We start from the raw sequence: 15,000 nt of genomic DNA on the forward strand, positions 1-15,000 counted from the left end.
ATTTTCTGACTGCAAACAAAAAACAAAACAAAACAAAAACAATATGCCAATCATTATCAACTAGACAACTGGCAGTCTCAAAATATTCAAGATAGTCCTCCTATAATACATGCCAATACGCTAACCTGTCTGATTAAGTCACAACTTTAGGTACATCAAAAATATGATTTCTTGGTAAAGGTTAGAAGCGGGCAACCCTTACTAGACAGCTGTCCATTAACTAAATTATCTATATCCTGTTTCTTTAACCCACAGACATTGGACAGGAGTTATAAAAAACGAGATACGTCAGTTCTCCTGAAAAAAAATCAAATTCAGGGAAAGAAGATGGATATACGAATTGTGATTTGACAGAAATTCAATTAGAGTGCGGCATATCCTAAGACCTCGTAGCGCTCGACTCGTCAATCTTTGACGAAATACGTCTAAAACACGACTATCACAAACAACCTATCTATATAATTTCTCACAGCGAAATCATTACATGCATCAAGCCCGCCAAAAAAAGCGAAAAACAAAGGTAAAATCTTTTCCAACAGCGTCCCAACCCACTTCGTCTCTCATGTTCACCTGTGATTAAAAATCTCGAGAGATGCTGAAAGTCCCAACACATTTCCTTCTTAAAACTCAACTACAACAATAATTCTACGCGACAACCCACTAAAACCAACAAAGCCAGCACTTACCCGATAAAAACCGCACACGTCAAAGTAAAAATAAAACGTCCAAGGGTCCTTAATTCACACATGTAATTGGAGAAGGCCGTAATAAGGGCACCTTTCGGCTCCACACCTTCAAAACAAACTGCCTGCGTTCTAGCGGGAACAAACTTCTCGCTCGCGGAAATGTGAAGTCTTTTCCCTCTCGCTAGGACGCACTTGGAAAGTTGTTGGTTTCCTCTCTTGTATTTTATAGGTGGATAGAGATACTGATGTAATTGTATACACCTACATATCTATATCTTTTGAGACACCTCTAAAAAAAACATGCAAATCTGTATACATAAAATCATTTATGCTAGTCATAACGATGACATTTAAGCTTCATGTTTATCCTTTTTTCTTTTACAACAGGTATTCTTAGTACCACATATTGATGTGAAGATGTTCATGTAATCATCGCATTAGCACCAAAACAGTAGCTAAATTCAGAATAGAAAATTATACACAAGACTCTCCATTAAACTTAAGCCCCACAAATTCCCCAGGAATATCGAATCCATTTTTCAGAAAGAAAATCATACAGCATAGAAGAGCTAATAAAGGAAAACACGGACGGGAAATGAGCGCAAATCCGCTAAATCGAGCAAAGACCGAGGTAGCGGAGAGCGCTTATTCATCCCATGAGGCCCGCGATTCCCGCCTGAAAGTGAGAGAACCAATTTCGAAGGTGTGTCGGAAACGGCGAAGAATCTCATTAAACGTTGAGATTTTCGGCTTGATATTGTGGAGCTGCAGTTAAGGATGTGAGGAGCGACTTTCTGTTCCAGTGAGAGCGTTCTGGAGGTGAATTTTGAGAATATTACATGTGCAAAGTAAAGAGTAAGAGCAGAGGCCAAGGAAAACAAAAATAACCTTTGTGTCAGGTATCTCGAGTAAGCATTTCCTTTATATATTTTGTGTAATTTTAAAGCCAGAATGACCAGTAACAAATCAAGGTGATGATCAGCAGTAACTGGAAAAGGGCAAAGAAAATCTCGTGATATAAATTCGAAATTCCGTACTATTCATATTCCCATTTCCCTCAAGGATACTAGTTCTCTTATTTATAATTACAGCAAATATTACAAACAAGCCCACAATGATAGACCTTTAGATACACTTACAAGGCAGAAAGATATTCTTCTATCTTTAAAAATCTTAATGTAAATCCCAGTATATTTTGCAATTTGAAAGCAAACCTTCAGGTATGACAAGGACCATGCATTCTGTTGCGCTTGGGTGTTGTAGTTGTAATTATTGCTGTCAAGTAAGACTTCATATTGGAAGACTTAAGACTTGTAATGGCACATTCCATAATTTTTTTTTTGTGAGTGTAAAAGGATTTTTTGTTTGCAACAAACAGAAAATAAAAAATGTTTTCACCTAGAAATTTAATTGCACATTTGCACACTTCTGACTCATGTTCTTCTTTATTTTTTCTAACCATTGCTAGGTCCTGTTCATAATAATCAATTGCATTACTTTTCAAAACCTTTGGATTTGACTATAAAAGCAAATGTCACTCATCTTGGGATAAAAATAGAAGCATTTAAAAATAGAAACATAGTTGAAACAATATAAATAATAAATTATTGACTCATTTTCCTTTTAATATAATTTTCTTATCATATCCCATTATCTTCCTTTAGTTATAATGAACAAAAAATACCCTAAATATATTGACTACCTATTTTTTACTCTTTTTAGTGGGTGTAGCAGGTAATACCAAGGAATTAGTTACACAGAGTTTCCTACTGGTGGCACCATGGGAAGAAGAAATAATGAAAAATCCTCCCCATTTCCAGAAGTAGATCAAGATGGTGAGGACTCGAGCTGATGCTGGACCAACCAAGGTGTCTGCAGCCAAAGCCCCAAGAAAGGTATTGTCTGCCCCCAGTGGAGGTGCAGGAAGCTCCTTCTCATCACCTGGAAGGGTGAGCGGCAAAGAAAAGTAAGATTTGGCTTCCTGTTTCTACATGGTATTTTTACTTGTTTTATCCTATTCTTTATATCTTTTCTTTATTCTATTATGTCAGGTTTCTCTCCAAACCTTGATCATATCATATGCAATACAGTCATATTTCTTAATATAGAGATTAAAAAATATATAATATACTTAAACTGTTAAAAAAGTGTAATTGAAAAATGTCAGCCATGAGCAAGTGATTTTAAAATCATTATCTTTTTTCTTTCTTTAATTTTTTGGTATACATATTTGACTGAACAAATATCAGTAATGCAGTGTATGACTTTTTAAAACAACTTTAGACAAATGTTTGAATTGACACCAAAAATACACAAAGGAGATATGCAAACGAAGGTTTTTCAAGGCAGAACCTCCATATACAGAATCAAGTTAAAACAAACAAAATATTTAAGAGTCAATAGTACACACTTCTTCATTGTTGAAGAAGACCACTCTAACATTCATAAGTTACTAATTACCTGTCTGGTTGTCACCTAACTGCAGATACTCTGGAGGTAACAGTTACAACCCACAGCCCACCCCAGATTGGCAGAAGGGAATAGGCAGCTTCTTCAAGTGTGTTCCCAAACCCCAGGAAGGAGAGGGTAGCAGCAGTAGTTCTTCAGAAAGGAAGGAGACTCAGCCAGAAGCTGAGACAGGAGAAAGTTCATCTAATTTCACCAAGAATGGAATGATATCTGATGATGAGGAGGATAAGTAGGCCTCCAAAAATTATGATATAGTTTGTTTCCTGGCTTCTGTTAAGCTTCTAATGAAAACAATTTTAAATTTGTATTATGAAGAGAAGTTGATACAATATTTTTTTCCTCTTTTTTAGTTTGTATAAACTTTTTGAATATTGTGTTAAGAAGAGATATTGGTTCCAAAGTATTTTTTTTTTAGTTTGTATGGCATATTCAATGAGACTGACAATTGTCCCAAGATTGGATTAATATTTGGTCCATAAAGATATATGTTAGTAATATGAGCATAATCTCAATGGAAGTTTCTTTTTTAAATATAGAATGAGTGTCATAGTGTGACAAGTTTATTTTTTTAAGAGTCTTGTATTTTGTTTTAAGGTTGAAAAAGTTTTATGAATAAAAATATATGCTTTAAATTGTCTGTTAGTTACCTTTGAAGTATAGAATAGCATTTAATGCATTTTTAGGAATCCACTACACAATATTTTCAGAATGTGCTTATTCCTCACTGAAAGTTGCACATACCTTCTAATAAGCCAATTCCTGAAAGTTGGCATTTTAAAGCAAAAAAGCATATTTTCAAGCATTTACCATATACTTCCAATATTTGGTATCGTATGTAGAGTTAAGTCATTGTAGACCAGGGGCGGAGTAAACTAACAAGCTAACTGGCTAACAGGACGGGCGATCTCTGAAGCTGCCGTCGCTGACTAAAAATTAGGAGAGCGTAGAAAACATTTCCCGTCCTTCTAACAGCACAGACTTGCCTAATGAATATTTTCCATTAAATCCATCACAAAATAAAGGTTTTGGCTGACTTTGGAAAGCTGTAGCTCTGAAACTAATGTCATTATGGTCATAACACTTCATGACTGTGGACTGTGACTGTGTCCACTATGGATTAACCCACTCACGACGAGGGCATTCCAGCCTTGCATGTCACAATGCCGGGGCTTTCGAACGCTTAGGCCTAAATCAATTAAATGGCTGGCACCATATTGTGCCGCCCGGCCACCGGGCTTTTGAATGAGCGGTACAGTAGTGTACCACCCGTTCAGAGAGGGTTAATATGTATGTCATGACAACTGTCCACTATGGATTAATATATATGTTAGCACAACATTGAAAATAAGTAACAATTCGTTAAAAGCTTATAAAGTATTTATAAATGCAGCATATAAATATAGAACAATCCTAAGGTATTAATCAGCTCTACAATGTTTTTTGTAAAGTGTCAGTAAATTCTTAAATTATCTTTTAACCCTCTCTCGACGGGTGGTACACCATTGGTACTACACATTCAAGGGCCCGTTCGCAGGGTGCCAGCATACGGCGTCAATCATTTAATTGATTTAAGCCAATGCGTTCGAGAGCCCCGGCATTGCCATTTGCAAGGCTGGAATGCCCCCAGCATGAATGGGTTAAAAGTGTTTTAAGATGTTAATTAGTTTCCAAGAGATAAACAAATACTTCATCCATTAATGATAGGGTTTATAGATGCCTTGTCATCTCACTGGGGTGTAATCACAGTCCCCGTCCTTAGCTGCCTAGGTATTTTTACACTGAGGCAGTAACCAACTGCTACATGTCCCATTATCCGGCGTGAATACCGACAAACCAGGACATACACATCACATCATCCATCATTAAAGTAAAGTGTCATTAAACCTATTATATAGGTCTCAAATCTTAAAACCTAAAGGAAGAGAAACTTTACCTATTGCTCATTAGTAATACTAATATCAATAATTCTTCTGGTACTTGCACTTTTTGAATGAAAGACACTAAAAGATAAGAATGTTTTAATTTTTAATGTAAGTATATACAGTGTCATTCAACAATATCACAGTGCTATATAAAACCAAGAAAATGCAAAATCTGATTTAAACTAGTGGTCTTGCCCAGGTTTTTCACCCTCCCCACCCAAAGAAAAAAAATAGTGTACATTTTCAGATAGTTCCTTGTTATTAGAGTCTGAGGATATCCTCTCTCTGCCAGGGGGGTTTATTGACTGCTACTATAGAAAAAAAAATCAGTGATGTGTCTAATTGTCAGTGGCAGTAAAGGGTGTTATAGTGTGTTCTAGTATGTAATTTTTTTCACAGGATAACTGACATGAAGATACTTGTTTTAACTATTGCATCATGGTGATGAAGTTCAGCCCAACTTCAACAATAAAGAGATAACTTTTCAGTAACAAAAAGTTGAGATCAAGATGTGAAGTGACAACATATTTAATAAAATATGCAGTTGCTTTATCTCTCCCTGAGAATAACTGCTATCATATGGGAGCAAGTCATGGAAGAGGGACAACTTGATGCATTGCATAGGAATGATGAGTTGAATTACAGTCATGGACAGTAAATTAGGAATAAATGGTAAATGGAAGACAGTTTAAAAAGATAAAAGGTTCAATAATTGCAGAAGTGAACATAGTAATTTCACTCATGAATTTAAGCAGAAGTACAATCAAGTTTAAAGAAAGGAATTGTCACCAGAGGATTCTGTTTTGCACTTCTTAACAGTACAAATATTAATAGATTTGAGAATAAACTTAATTTTATCCGTTATGGATTTTGAGAAAAGAAAATTTATTTTATCAAGAAAAGAAATCTTAGAAGAAATTCAAGGGAGACTTATCATCATGTGTTGGTTCCTATGCTACAATAAACTTAAAACCAGCATTATTCACATCCCAAGAAGTTGTGATTGCAAATAATCCAGGGTATCTTGTAGCTAAATATCAAGGACAGATATTTAGGTGCCTTAAATTACAGAGGAACTAGTAGACTAGTAGGTCTAAAAAATGTTATGAATATACCAAGCCTGGCAATCCTATGACATGCTATGGATGTGGCTATAACTGCTTTGTCCACCTTCATACGAAAAGGCATAAAAGACCATTGTAATAATTTCTGAAGCTGTGAAAAGGTGTTACTGTTCACAAGGTACAATAAAGAAGAAATTAATTTCTTTGCTGAAGAAACAATCAACTATATAGTACAAGAGAGTCAAACCAGTTTGAGGTACTAGATGACTGCAGTGTTTCCCACTACCAGGAGATTTATAAACTGTTTGAGTTGAAAGAAAGAACAGTTAGAGATAAGTGTCTGATTCAGTGAAGAATATGTATATAAAAAGGTATGTAGGTAAGTAGGTGGTGGTAGTAGTAGTAATACTAATAGTAGTAGTAGTAGTAGTCTTTTTATGGGAAGCACTTATCACTATCATTTTCATTTGTCACTGACCCATGACAAATAAAAGATAATAAGATTGATGTAACTAAGCAAAACCTCACATAATTACACCTTTATTATTTGTTAAATAAATAAAATGAAGAATGTTCACAAGATTACTCTATATATTTCAATATATAGCCATAATTCAGTGACATCTTCACGTGATAGACCAGATTTGACTTAAAAGGAGGCTTAGCCAATGTATTTCACCAATTTTCGGTATCTAAATTTCAGAGACATAGGGAACCCTATTAAATTAAACCTTTCTTCTTTAAATGTCTAAGGGCATCGACTACTAGCAACGTGATACATAGTGTACCCAGCTGACTACCATCTTCTACACTTTTCACTGTTAAAGGAGAATCATGGAGATCTTGTCCTCTTTTCAGCAAATCATGGAGATTCACATAAGCATATCTGAAATATCATCCAGGAAATAACATGGAAATCAATCATTGCACAGGAACAGGAAAATAAGTTACTGTACTATTAAAAGGAGGGAACGTTATGTTACTTAATTCTGAACACCGATAATTCTATCAGGAGGTACAGAAAAATATGGAGGTAAGTTACTTATCTGTAGAAAGCAATATGTTAACTATAATTTTGTCTGTGCATATAGAATCTCACCGAAAGAATGAAAATGTTTATATTCAAGTCTGGCTAATATAATATACACTGATTTTCATTAATAAAAAAATTATAATAATCAGTATTCTTACCCTAAATCCTGGCAATCATGGGTATCCTGGAGATGTTCGGGTGGTTCTGAAGTAACAGTAAATTTGATGATACCTCTGTTCTTCATCAAATCAATCAAGGATTTCTGGCGAGCTGGATACTTTTTCTCATTGACACTAAATTCTAGGGAAAATAAAATAATGAAATAAGTTTTCTTTGCTTAAAGAAAAGAAATTAAATCCTATTACTCTCCCATCCTTCCTACCTTCCTACCTAGCCATGCTGGTAGGAGCTTTTCCATAGAAGTGCAATTAGACACTATTCATACAAATCCCTGTTATACTTAATTGAATCAGATACACCTGTCCATGTTTTGTTTTGTTTTCTTGCATCATATTCCCTTTTTTCCTGCCATGTATCCCTCTATTACCTAGCTCTTCCAGTTATACATAAACCTAACTTTCCTCATGGAATATATCCCCCCAAGGTCTCAATATACAATAGTGGGTTCCCAACTGTAGAAGAAAGCAAAAAACAATACAAATGAGGTAGAAAAAAAAGGAAGCATACAAGCAAAAGAGATTACCTTGCCCGAAGTTGAAATTAATCACAGATCCGGGAGGAGGCTTAGGAAGGGAGTGAGGAGTTTCAAGCTGGTCTGGTGGTAGACCAAGGAAACCGTGATAGTCAACAAAGAGGAGTTCAACTGTTGGGTCCTGAGCTATGCTTGAATCACTGTGAAGAGTCAGACTACACACTTCAACATATACTTTTGATTGCTTGGTCTGTAAGAAAAAGTGAATCATCAATATGGGTTATTATTGTACTCTCATTACATTGTTTTTCTTTATATATGCAGTTCTTCAAAAATCAATAACAACATGATGTAGTGCATTCAGCATTCTATTAACATTACACTGCAATTCCTAAAAGAAGAAACTTTTACATTTACTGAATAAACAGATACAGCAAACAATAGACAAATATGACAATCAGTTATCATAAATTTACAATTTTATTACTAAGAAAAGAAAATTATCTGTTCTAATTCTAACAAGGAAAAGTATGACCTTATTGGTTTTAGGAAGCACAGCTACAACTCCTTCAGAATCACTTGTAACATTTGAGTGTGTTGGAGATGAATGCATTTCTGTTCCTTGACTACTGGTGCTACTTTTGCTCCTTGACTGTAGCTCCTGTACTCTTCTGTTTGACATTCTCTGTGAATATTTAAAAAATACAATACAGAAATATGTAAATATGCCATCAGTATTTCTAAAATGGAACTGAAGTCAATTAAGGCAATACCAAATGTTTATATACAATGTGTATACATACTGTTTCTTCTTGTACGGTGTATTCTATAACAAAATATGGATATTGCACAAATCATTGATAACATCTGATATATGAGGTATAAAGTTCATACTTAAATATGATTCTTTTGTGCCAAAACTAATATCAGAGCAAGGAATTTCTAAATACAAAAAAGTTTATCTCTACATTCATTGAATATAACAATATCATAATACAAAATAATTAAGTACTAATATTACATGAAATTATATTGCTACATATCATATCCAATAGTTATTCCTCAAATAATTCACAATATCAATGGAGAAAAAGCCTTACAGAAATCTAAGAAGCTAAAAGAAATCACAGACCTAAAAATTTAACCCATTCGTGCTGTATGACATCCTACACTGCAAGGTGACGTTCTACCCCATCATAATCTCTCCCTCTAAATGCACGTTTTACATAGTTACATATGTATATACTCACTGCGCTTGCAATTCTATAGTGCAAAAAAAATAAAAATATAAATAAATAAATAAATAAATGCCTCTTAGCATCTCGTAAAAATCGGGCGGGTGTAGAGTGCTTTGAGAAGCATAGCGCACTATCAGGCCAGGAGGGCTCTAGCACATGGAGGCTGCGTGTGCTTATTATATCCACGGAAGGAGCAGCATCTGGCAAATAATGAGCCCAGTGTGAATGGGTTAATGTAAAAGACAACCATAATACCTTGCTTGAAGTAGTTCCATAGATTTCAGAGCTGGATTGTTCATCCTCATCTTCATCAGGTGGCCCTAAAAATAGAAGAAAAGAAATACATGCCATAAAACATAGCTTCATAAAATCAAGTGGGCTCACTACATTTTTACAAGATATAATACTGATTGTAAATCAAGTTCCAATTCTTTAAAATTCAAAGGACACAGAGAATACCTTGAAAAAAAGCCCTGACAATATTGACAAAATGTGAGGTTTTTCCACCACTATTTACTACCATATGCAAATATGGTAGTAAAAATCAAGAGATAAGTACTAAAGGAAAACTCAATAAATGAGCATCTCAATATGGAACACCATTTTTCTAGGATTTGGGCATTCTGTATAGATTAATATTAAGAACAATAAACACACAAAACAAAGAAAGAATAGGAAAGTAAGTGTGCATACCCCTTTGCTTTGCATTCCAAGGGTGAGACTCTGTATTCTCTGTGTCAGACTCTGATGATTCTTCAGATTCTTCAAACATGGTATCACTATCATCTTCCTCCTGAGATGAACTTTCAGACTTCTGGGTCAGTCCTTGCTGAGGTGTCTGAGGGTAAAATTGTGTGATAATCTAGACTAGTTGTGTTTGCTTGTCACAGGAGCTCCATAGTAGATTTATTAGCAATGATTAAATTCAATATTAATATCACAGTATTCATTACTCATTCATATTCAAATTCAAAGTAAATGAACATCACTGAGGACTGACCTTTTCTTTGACTTGAACTGGGCTTTTTCTTAATGCACATTTATCGAACTGAGGTGGGTCCTGCACACGTCTGACTGCTGTCTTTGGTCGCACAATTTTCTTCTTAACATGTGCTGTTTCACTTGATTCCTTGACTTTTGGATATGAATCTGGAAGGCGTGTATTCTCCTCACTTACTGCATTCTTAGCAACACTGCAGTCATCACTGCTGCTCTTCTGATCATCTTTGTGGACTGGACTCCCAATGTTGTATGTGCCTGTTGAACTACAAGACTCTGACCGAGTCCGGAAAGATACTCTGCTCTCCTGCTTGTGCTCTTGCGTATGGTGAGGAGACTGACATATTTCTTCCTGAGCATCATCAGTGGTATCTATTCTTGATGAAGTGTCTTGTGTTTTGTGCAAATTACTCATGCGAGACTGTGCTCTTGGTGCTGGAATGGGATGTTTTGCTCCATTTCTTTTCTCCTTATCTGGTTCTTCATGCACTTCTGACTTTTGCTGATGGTTGCCTAAGATTTCCTCTTCCACTTGGATACTTGGTTTTCTTTTGATTGGATTTTTTGATTGTACAATTTTAGGATCCTGTAATACATATAACATATAAATGTACTTCAACATATATTAAGGAGACTATAACTACTAAAATGCTAATTTTGGCAGTGACAACACATGACTTCAACTTGCTTGATTTGAAAATTAATGTAAAAAAGAAGAATTAATAATTACTATGTAACATGATAATTGGGATGAGTAACATAAATTAAACTTCAAATCATGCATTATGTGAAATAGAAACTATGTACAAAAAGAAAGGACAGAAAAATAATTATACAATAGAAAACATACCAATTTTGGAATCTGATCTTCCCTTTGGGGAACTCCCACAAATGCACCAACACTTCGCAAATACTGAGCAATTGTTTCTTCTGATGGTCGCTGCAACCGGAACCAGTATTTCAGCGTTCCAATTACCTTTTGTGAGAAAAATATCACATCATATTTCTTACATTCCATAAAAAATTTCTTGTGTCCAGAAACATTCTAGTTCCAATATACTACATCCACATTAACAGACCTTCCTAGTTGTAGACATGAAGTGTATATTAGTTATATATTTCTGAAACATATGGACATAATCAACTGCAAGTACTTTTCAATAACCTGGTAAAGGAAACTCATGTTAATGTATTTCATAGCACTGTGACAAAACAAAGCTCACCTGTCCTGCCTGAATATCTAATCCTGGAGGCAGATGCTGAGCTTCCTCTGCATCATCATGTGCTAAAAGGACAGGAACAGTGCCATGCAGTGTGTTTCGAGGGTGATCCAACACTTCACAAAACGTTATTTGGCATTCTCCCACTTTAGCAGGGTGACCAGAGTCCAAAAGAATGTAGACACTAACTGAGGGGGAAAAAAAAAAATTGTATCATTTGTTACTACACTTTCCTAAATCTAGCAAATTCAGACAAAATTTAGCTATCTTCACAGTAAGTATACAGTGTTTGTTTCTCAAGAAACATGAAATGATTCATATCACTTTACAATGTGTCAGCATAAAAATTATATTTGTTAAATGCATTCTTATGATAAGTTACTTTCATAATCTTCAGTCTCATGGCATTCCTCACCTGTAACTATCTCATTTTTCAATGAGTCTAAATTTCTGTAATTCATATGAATCTTGTAAAGCGAAGAATGATTATACTTTGCAAGAGTCCCTATACCAACATTGGTATGTTGTAACGGATCCTCCAATGAAAAGGGGACAGTCCAAGACACAAAAGTCTTTTGATGACTGAAGGCAGGAGTCTCAAACACCATGCATTCAATGTGGAACTCCAATAAGTTGTCATGTTTCCCAAGTTTCAGAGACTGTGAAAGGTCACAGCCAACTTCCTCAACCTTCTCTCTGATATTCTTGTCAGTGAGGGTCAGCATTTGTTGTTCCAGCTTCTCAATCCGCTCTTCTCTTCTTCTTATTGTGTCTGTCAGGGACTTAGTAGTCATTGAGAATTCTTTTTCTTTGTCTTGTGCCTCTTGAGCCATATGGTCCATCTAAAGAAAAAAAATGAAAATAAGTATATTCTCTACTACTACCCTTGTTTTACACTGTAAAAAGCATGTTATAAACTATTACATTACATGAACTTTCATATACATTGTTCACATAAAATCACTTCATGCATGATCTCTTAATTAAACTTCAACACATTAAATTTCATAAGAAACAACACTACAACAGACACAATGTATTACATCTTTTTTTTTTTCAAACTTTATTCCAGAAGGAAAAAATAACTCACTTGTCTATGCAGCTTCTTGTATGTATCCCCATGCAAAGCAAGAGCTTCTGCAGTTTTTTCTAGTTCCAGGGTTCTTTCTCGATATAATAGCTGCAGTTCACTATGTGCTTGTTTCAGATCTCCAAATTCCTACCAGTGTAAAAAAAAAATCAGATGAGAGATGTCCTTTATTATAATAATATGAATATATAAGGAGTACTTAAAACATTAATATGCTGTAAAAAATGCAAGGACACTGACCTTTGCAGATACTTTATTAGCATTTTCTTCTTTTTCTCTCCTAGATGCTGCTGAAAGCTCTTCTGGAGTCATATTTAGCAATCCTGCCTGTAAAAGAAATCACATGTTTGCTTTATAACTAGCTATCATTCCATAAAACCTATAAATTTCATATCCTATGTAACCAAAAGTTCATTCTAAATTGATATTTCAAAAACTCTTTCAGTAGCACATGCCCTTACTGACTTGTCTATGGTTATGGTAAAGAATGTAATATATAGCAGTAAGCACAATGTAATGTGTTGCTCATAACAAAGGATGGGAAAAGATTATCAGTATTTACCTTGGAATATATGCTAAGCTTCTGAGATACTTTTTCCAGCTCTTCCTTCAAGATCAAGTTCTGCGTCCGAAGCTCTTTTAGCTCCACTTCTGCCTTGGCGAGTTCTTCCTTGTCATGTGTCATATGTTCTAAGAGATTCCCCCTTTCACTGAGATCAGTCTGTAAATGAAGTATCATTTTGAAGTAAAAGGAAATATAAACACAAGGATGAAGTTGAAGAAAAATGATGCTAAAGTATCATGATTGGGAAAACAACAATAAAGGATTGTAGAATAGTACACAATAAATCACATGAAAAATGCAAACCTGTAGTGCAGCCTCTAGATGTTCAATGTGTGATTTCAGAGTCTGGATCTCTGCTGGATAGCCACGCTGTTCTACTGATAAACTGAGCTTTGACAGTCTGTCATTTTCCTTTTGAAGTTGTTGACTTTCTCGCTTTAAAAAAGAGGTTATTTGGCTATTTAATGACCATAAATAATGCTATTCAAGAAGATTTTAATATTCCAAACATTAATCTTAAGATGTTCAGCCTGGGCTACATATCTCAAGATATTGTGTGTTTTCTATTATATTTTAGACTTATGATATGATATGTTTGTACATATATGATATATTAGCAAAGTGATAATATTTAGCATTTGGGATGAAACACTATCTACACAACTGCAGTAATAGATAGCATGTAATTTCAACATAGGGAAAAATGAAGTACCTTAAAAACAAAGAAGGAAATACAGCCATTTTGTTATATCAAAATCACTATTCTGTTTAAAAAATAATGACTGATATATAATCACTTCCCTACCTTCAATACTTCATATTTCTCATTAGTCTGCTGTAACTGTCCAGTTGTTTTCTGGTGTTCTTGTTGTTGTTCTCGCAAACTATTTTCTGCAGCTAAAAGTTTGCTTGTCATCCTCTCTATTGAAGGGAAAAATTATACACCAAGATTACAATAGAGTTAAGCATACCATATAAGAGCAACAGTGGTCATTCAGAAAAATTTGCACATAAGATGAACTAAGTTAAGTACCAACATAACTTATTGTTCAGCTGTCTAATAATGCAGAATGAAATCAAACTATTTAATGTTCATTTCACAGATTCTTATGACAAGATTTTAAAGTGCATTCTCTAACATATTTAAAGTAAATAATGGATAAGCTCAGAACCCTTTTCATAATCCTGATCAGATACATGATTAAAAAATTTGTTCTCACAATATACATGGATGTATCCATGTCTGCAATGAATGATCAGTGTCATATTCATAGGTCCTTAAAGAATAAAATCAGTTTATGTGTAGTAACATGAAACTACTTATCCCAAACTCCACAGAACAGTAAGATAAGATATATTCTCTCATCTTTCTTCCTTGCCAACACACCCAATTCATTCTGAAGAGACTCAATTCTGGATTTCCCTGCAATAATCTTCTCTTCTGTAACTGAGAGCTGTTCTTCTAGTGCTGTAGTGCGTGCAGCCATAGTTCGTGCTTCCCGCTGTGCACGAACCACAGCTACAGAGTCTCTCTCTTCCCTGATTCCGCGATCACGGAGCTCTTCCCTGAGGCTCGATAACTCCTCCTCCAGATGCAATATCTTCTGTTGTAGTTCATATTCTGTGTCTTCTGTTGCCTATTACAATATAATAGAGTCAATAACATATTTAGCAGAACTTCATTTAGGTGTAGGTGTGTGTGTGTGTGTGTGTGTGTGTGTGTGTGTGTGTGTGTGTGTGTGTGTGTGTGTGTGTGTGTGTGTGTGTGTGTGTGTGTGTGTGTGTGTGTGTGTGTGTGTGTGTGTGTGTGTGTGTGTGTGTGTGTGTGTGTGTGTGTTTGTGTACTACATATGTATGCATAAATTGTCTAGAGTGCCTCAGATATAATTTACAATACAATTCCAAAATACATCTTCCTAAAAATTATGCAGAGTATCATTCCCCTTATTAACAAAAAGTATGGTAATTGTACGGTAAAATTCACAATGTAATTTCTCACCTGTTGTGCCTCACTAAGGTGTTCCTGCAATTCATCTCGTTCATTTTCTAGTTCCAAGATTTT

General features: G+C 35.0%; 3 protein-coding genes across 11 annotated transcripts in view; 1 reads left to right on the forward strand and 2 right to left on the reverse strand.

Moving 5' to 3' along the window:
* ATP8B (ATPase phospholipid transporting 8B) overlaps positions 1–812 on the reverse strand; it is a 223,590-nt gene extending 222,778 nt beyond the window's left edge. For 3 of the 6 annotated variants that reach the window (XM_086548386.1, XM_086548382.1, XM_086548376.1), the window contains exon 1: positions 687–812. The gene's annotated coding sequence lies outside the window, so the exon portion shown is untranslated. The remainder of the gene's footprint in view (positions 1–686) is intronic. The other 3 variants (XM_086548385.1, XM_086548381.1, XM_086548375.1) reach the window with 1 other exon arrangement.
* A 516-nt stretch (positions 813–1,328) lies between these two features.
* LOC122262420 (PCNA-associated factor) lies at positions 1,329–3,787 on the forward strand. Its single transcript, XM_043030410.2, has 3 exons — positions 1,329–1,465; positions 2,507–2,652; positions 3,172–3,787. Exons 2-3 carry the CDS (start codon positions 2,519–2,521, stop codon positions 3,386–3,388), a joined length of 351 nt encoding a protein of 116 aa, XP_042886344.1. The 5' UTR covers positions 1,329–1,465; positions 2,507–2,518; the 3' UTR covers positions 3,389–3,787.
* Positions 3,788–5,158: 1,371 nt separating this feature from the next.
* Positions 5,159–15,000, reverse strand: part of LOC122262419 (protein fantom) — a 15,150-nt gene continuing 5,308 nt past the window's right edge. For 3 of the 4 annotated variants that reach the window (XM_086548388.1, XM_043030408.2, XM_043030409.2), the window contains 17 exons: positions 14,938–15,000; positions 14,326–14,575; positions 13,744–13,859; positions 13,242–13,373; positions 12,936–13,094; positions 12,614–12,700; positions 12,374–12,502; positions 11,699–12,125; positions 11,287–11,471; positions 10,914–11,039; positions 10,065–10,649; positions 9,758–9,902; positions 9,320–9,384; positions 8,362–8,511; positions 7,878–8,076; positions 7,333–7,474; positions 5,159–7,027 (listed from right to left, as the gene is read on the reverse strand). The exon at positions 14,938–15,000 is cut by the window's right edge and continues 45 nt beyond it. In XM_086548388.1, coding sequence (XP_086404514.1) covers positions 6,862–7,027; positions 7,333–7,474; positions 7,878–8,076; positions 8,362–8,511; positions 9,320–9,384; positions 9,758–9,902; positions 10,065–10,649; positions 10,914–11,039; positions 11,287–11,471; positions 11,699–12,125; positions 12,374–12,502; positions 12,614–12,700; positions 12,936–13,094; positions 13,242–13,373; positions 13,744–13,859; positions 14,326–14,575; positions 14,938–15,000 — 3,126 coding nt within the window. In that variant the 3' untranslated portion in view covers positions 5,159–6,861. The remainder of the gene's footprint in view (positions 7,028–7,332; positions 7,475–7,877; positions 8,077–8,361; positions 8,512–9,319; positions 9,385–9,757; positions 9,903–10,064; positions 10,650–10,913; positions 11,040–11,286; positions 11,472–11,698; positions 12,126–12,373; positions 12,503–12,613; positions 12,701–12,935; positions 13,095–13,241; positions 13,374–13,743; positions 13,860–14,325; positions 14,576–14,937) is intronic. The other variant, XR_015191974.1, reaches the window with a different exon arrangement.

This window comes from Penaeus japonicus, unplaced genomic scaffold (genome assembly GCF_977035675.1).
Source record: "Penaeus japonicus unplaced genomic scaffold, GWHDUDI00000001_assembly GWHDUDI00000020, whole genome shotgun sequence".
Taxonomy (NCBI): Eukaryota; Metazoa; Arthropoda; class Malacostraca; order Decapoda; family Penaeidae; genus Penaeus; species Penaeus japonicus.

What these genes read in the sequence shown, in the direction of transcription:
- LOC122262420 (XM_043030410.2), top strand. Translation starts at nt 2,519, where the DNA reads ATGGTGAGGACTCGAGCTGATGCTGGACCAACCAAGGTGTCTGCAGCC. An exon ending in AGGGTGAGCGGCAAAGAAAA is followed by an intron (nt 2,653 to 3,171) that starts GTAAGATTTGGC and finishes ACCTAACTGCAG; the next exon opens with ATACTCTGGAGGTAACAGTT.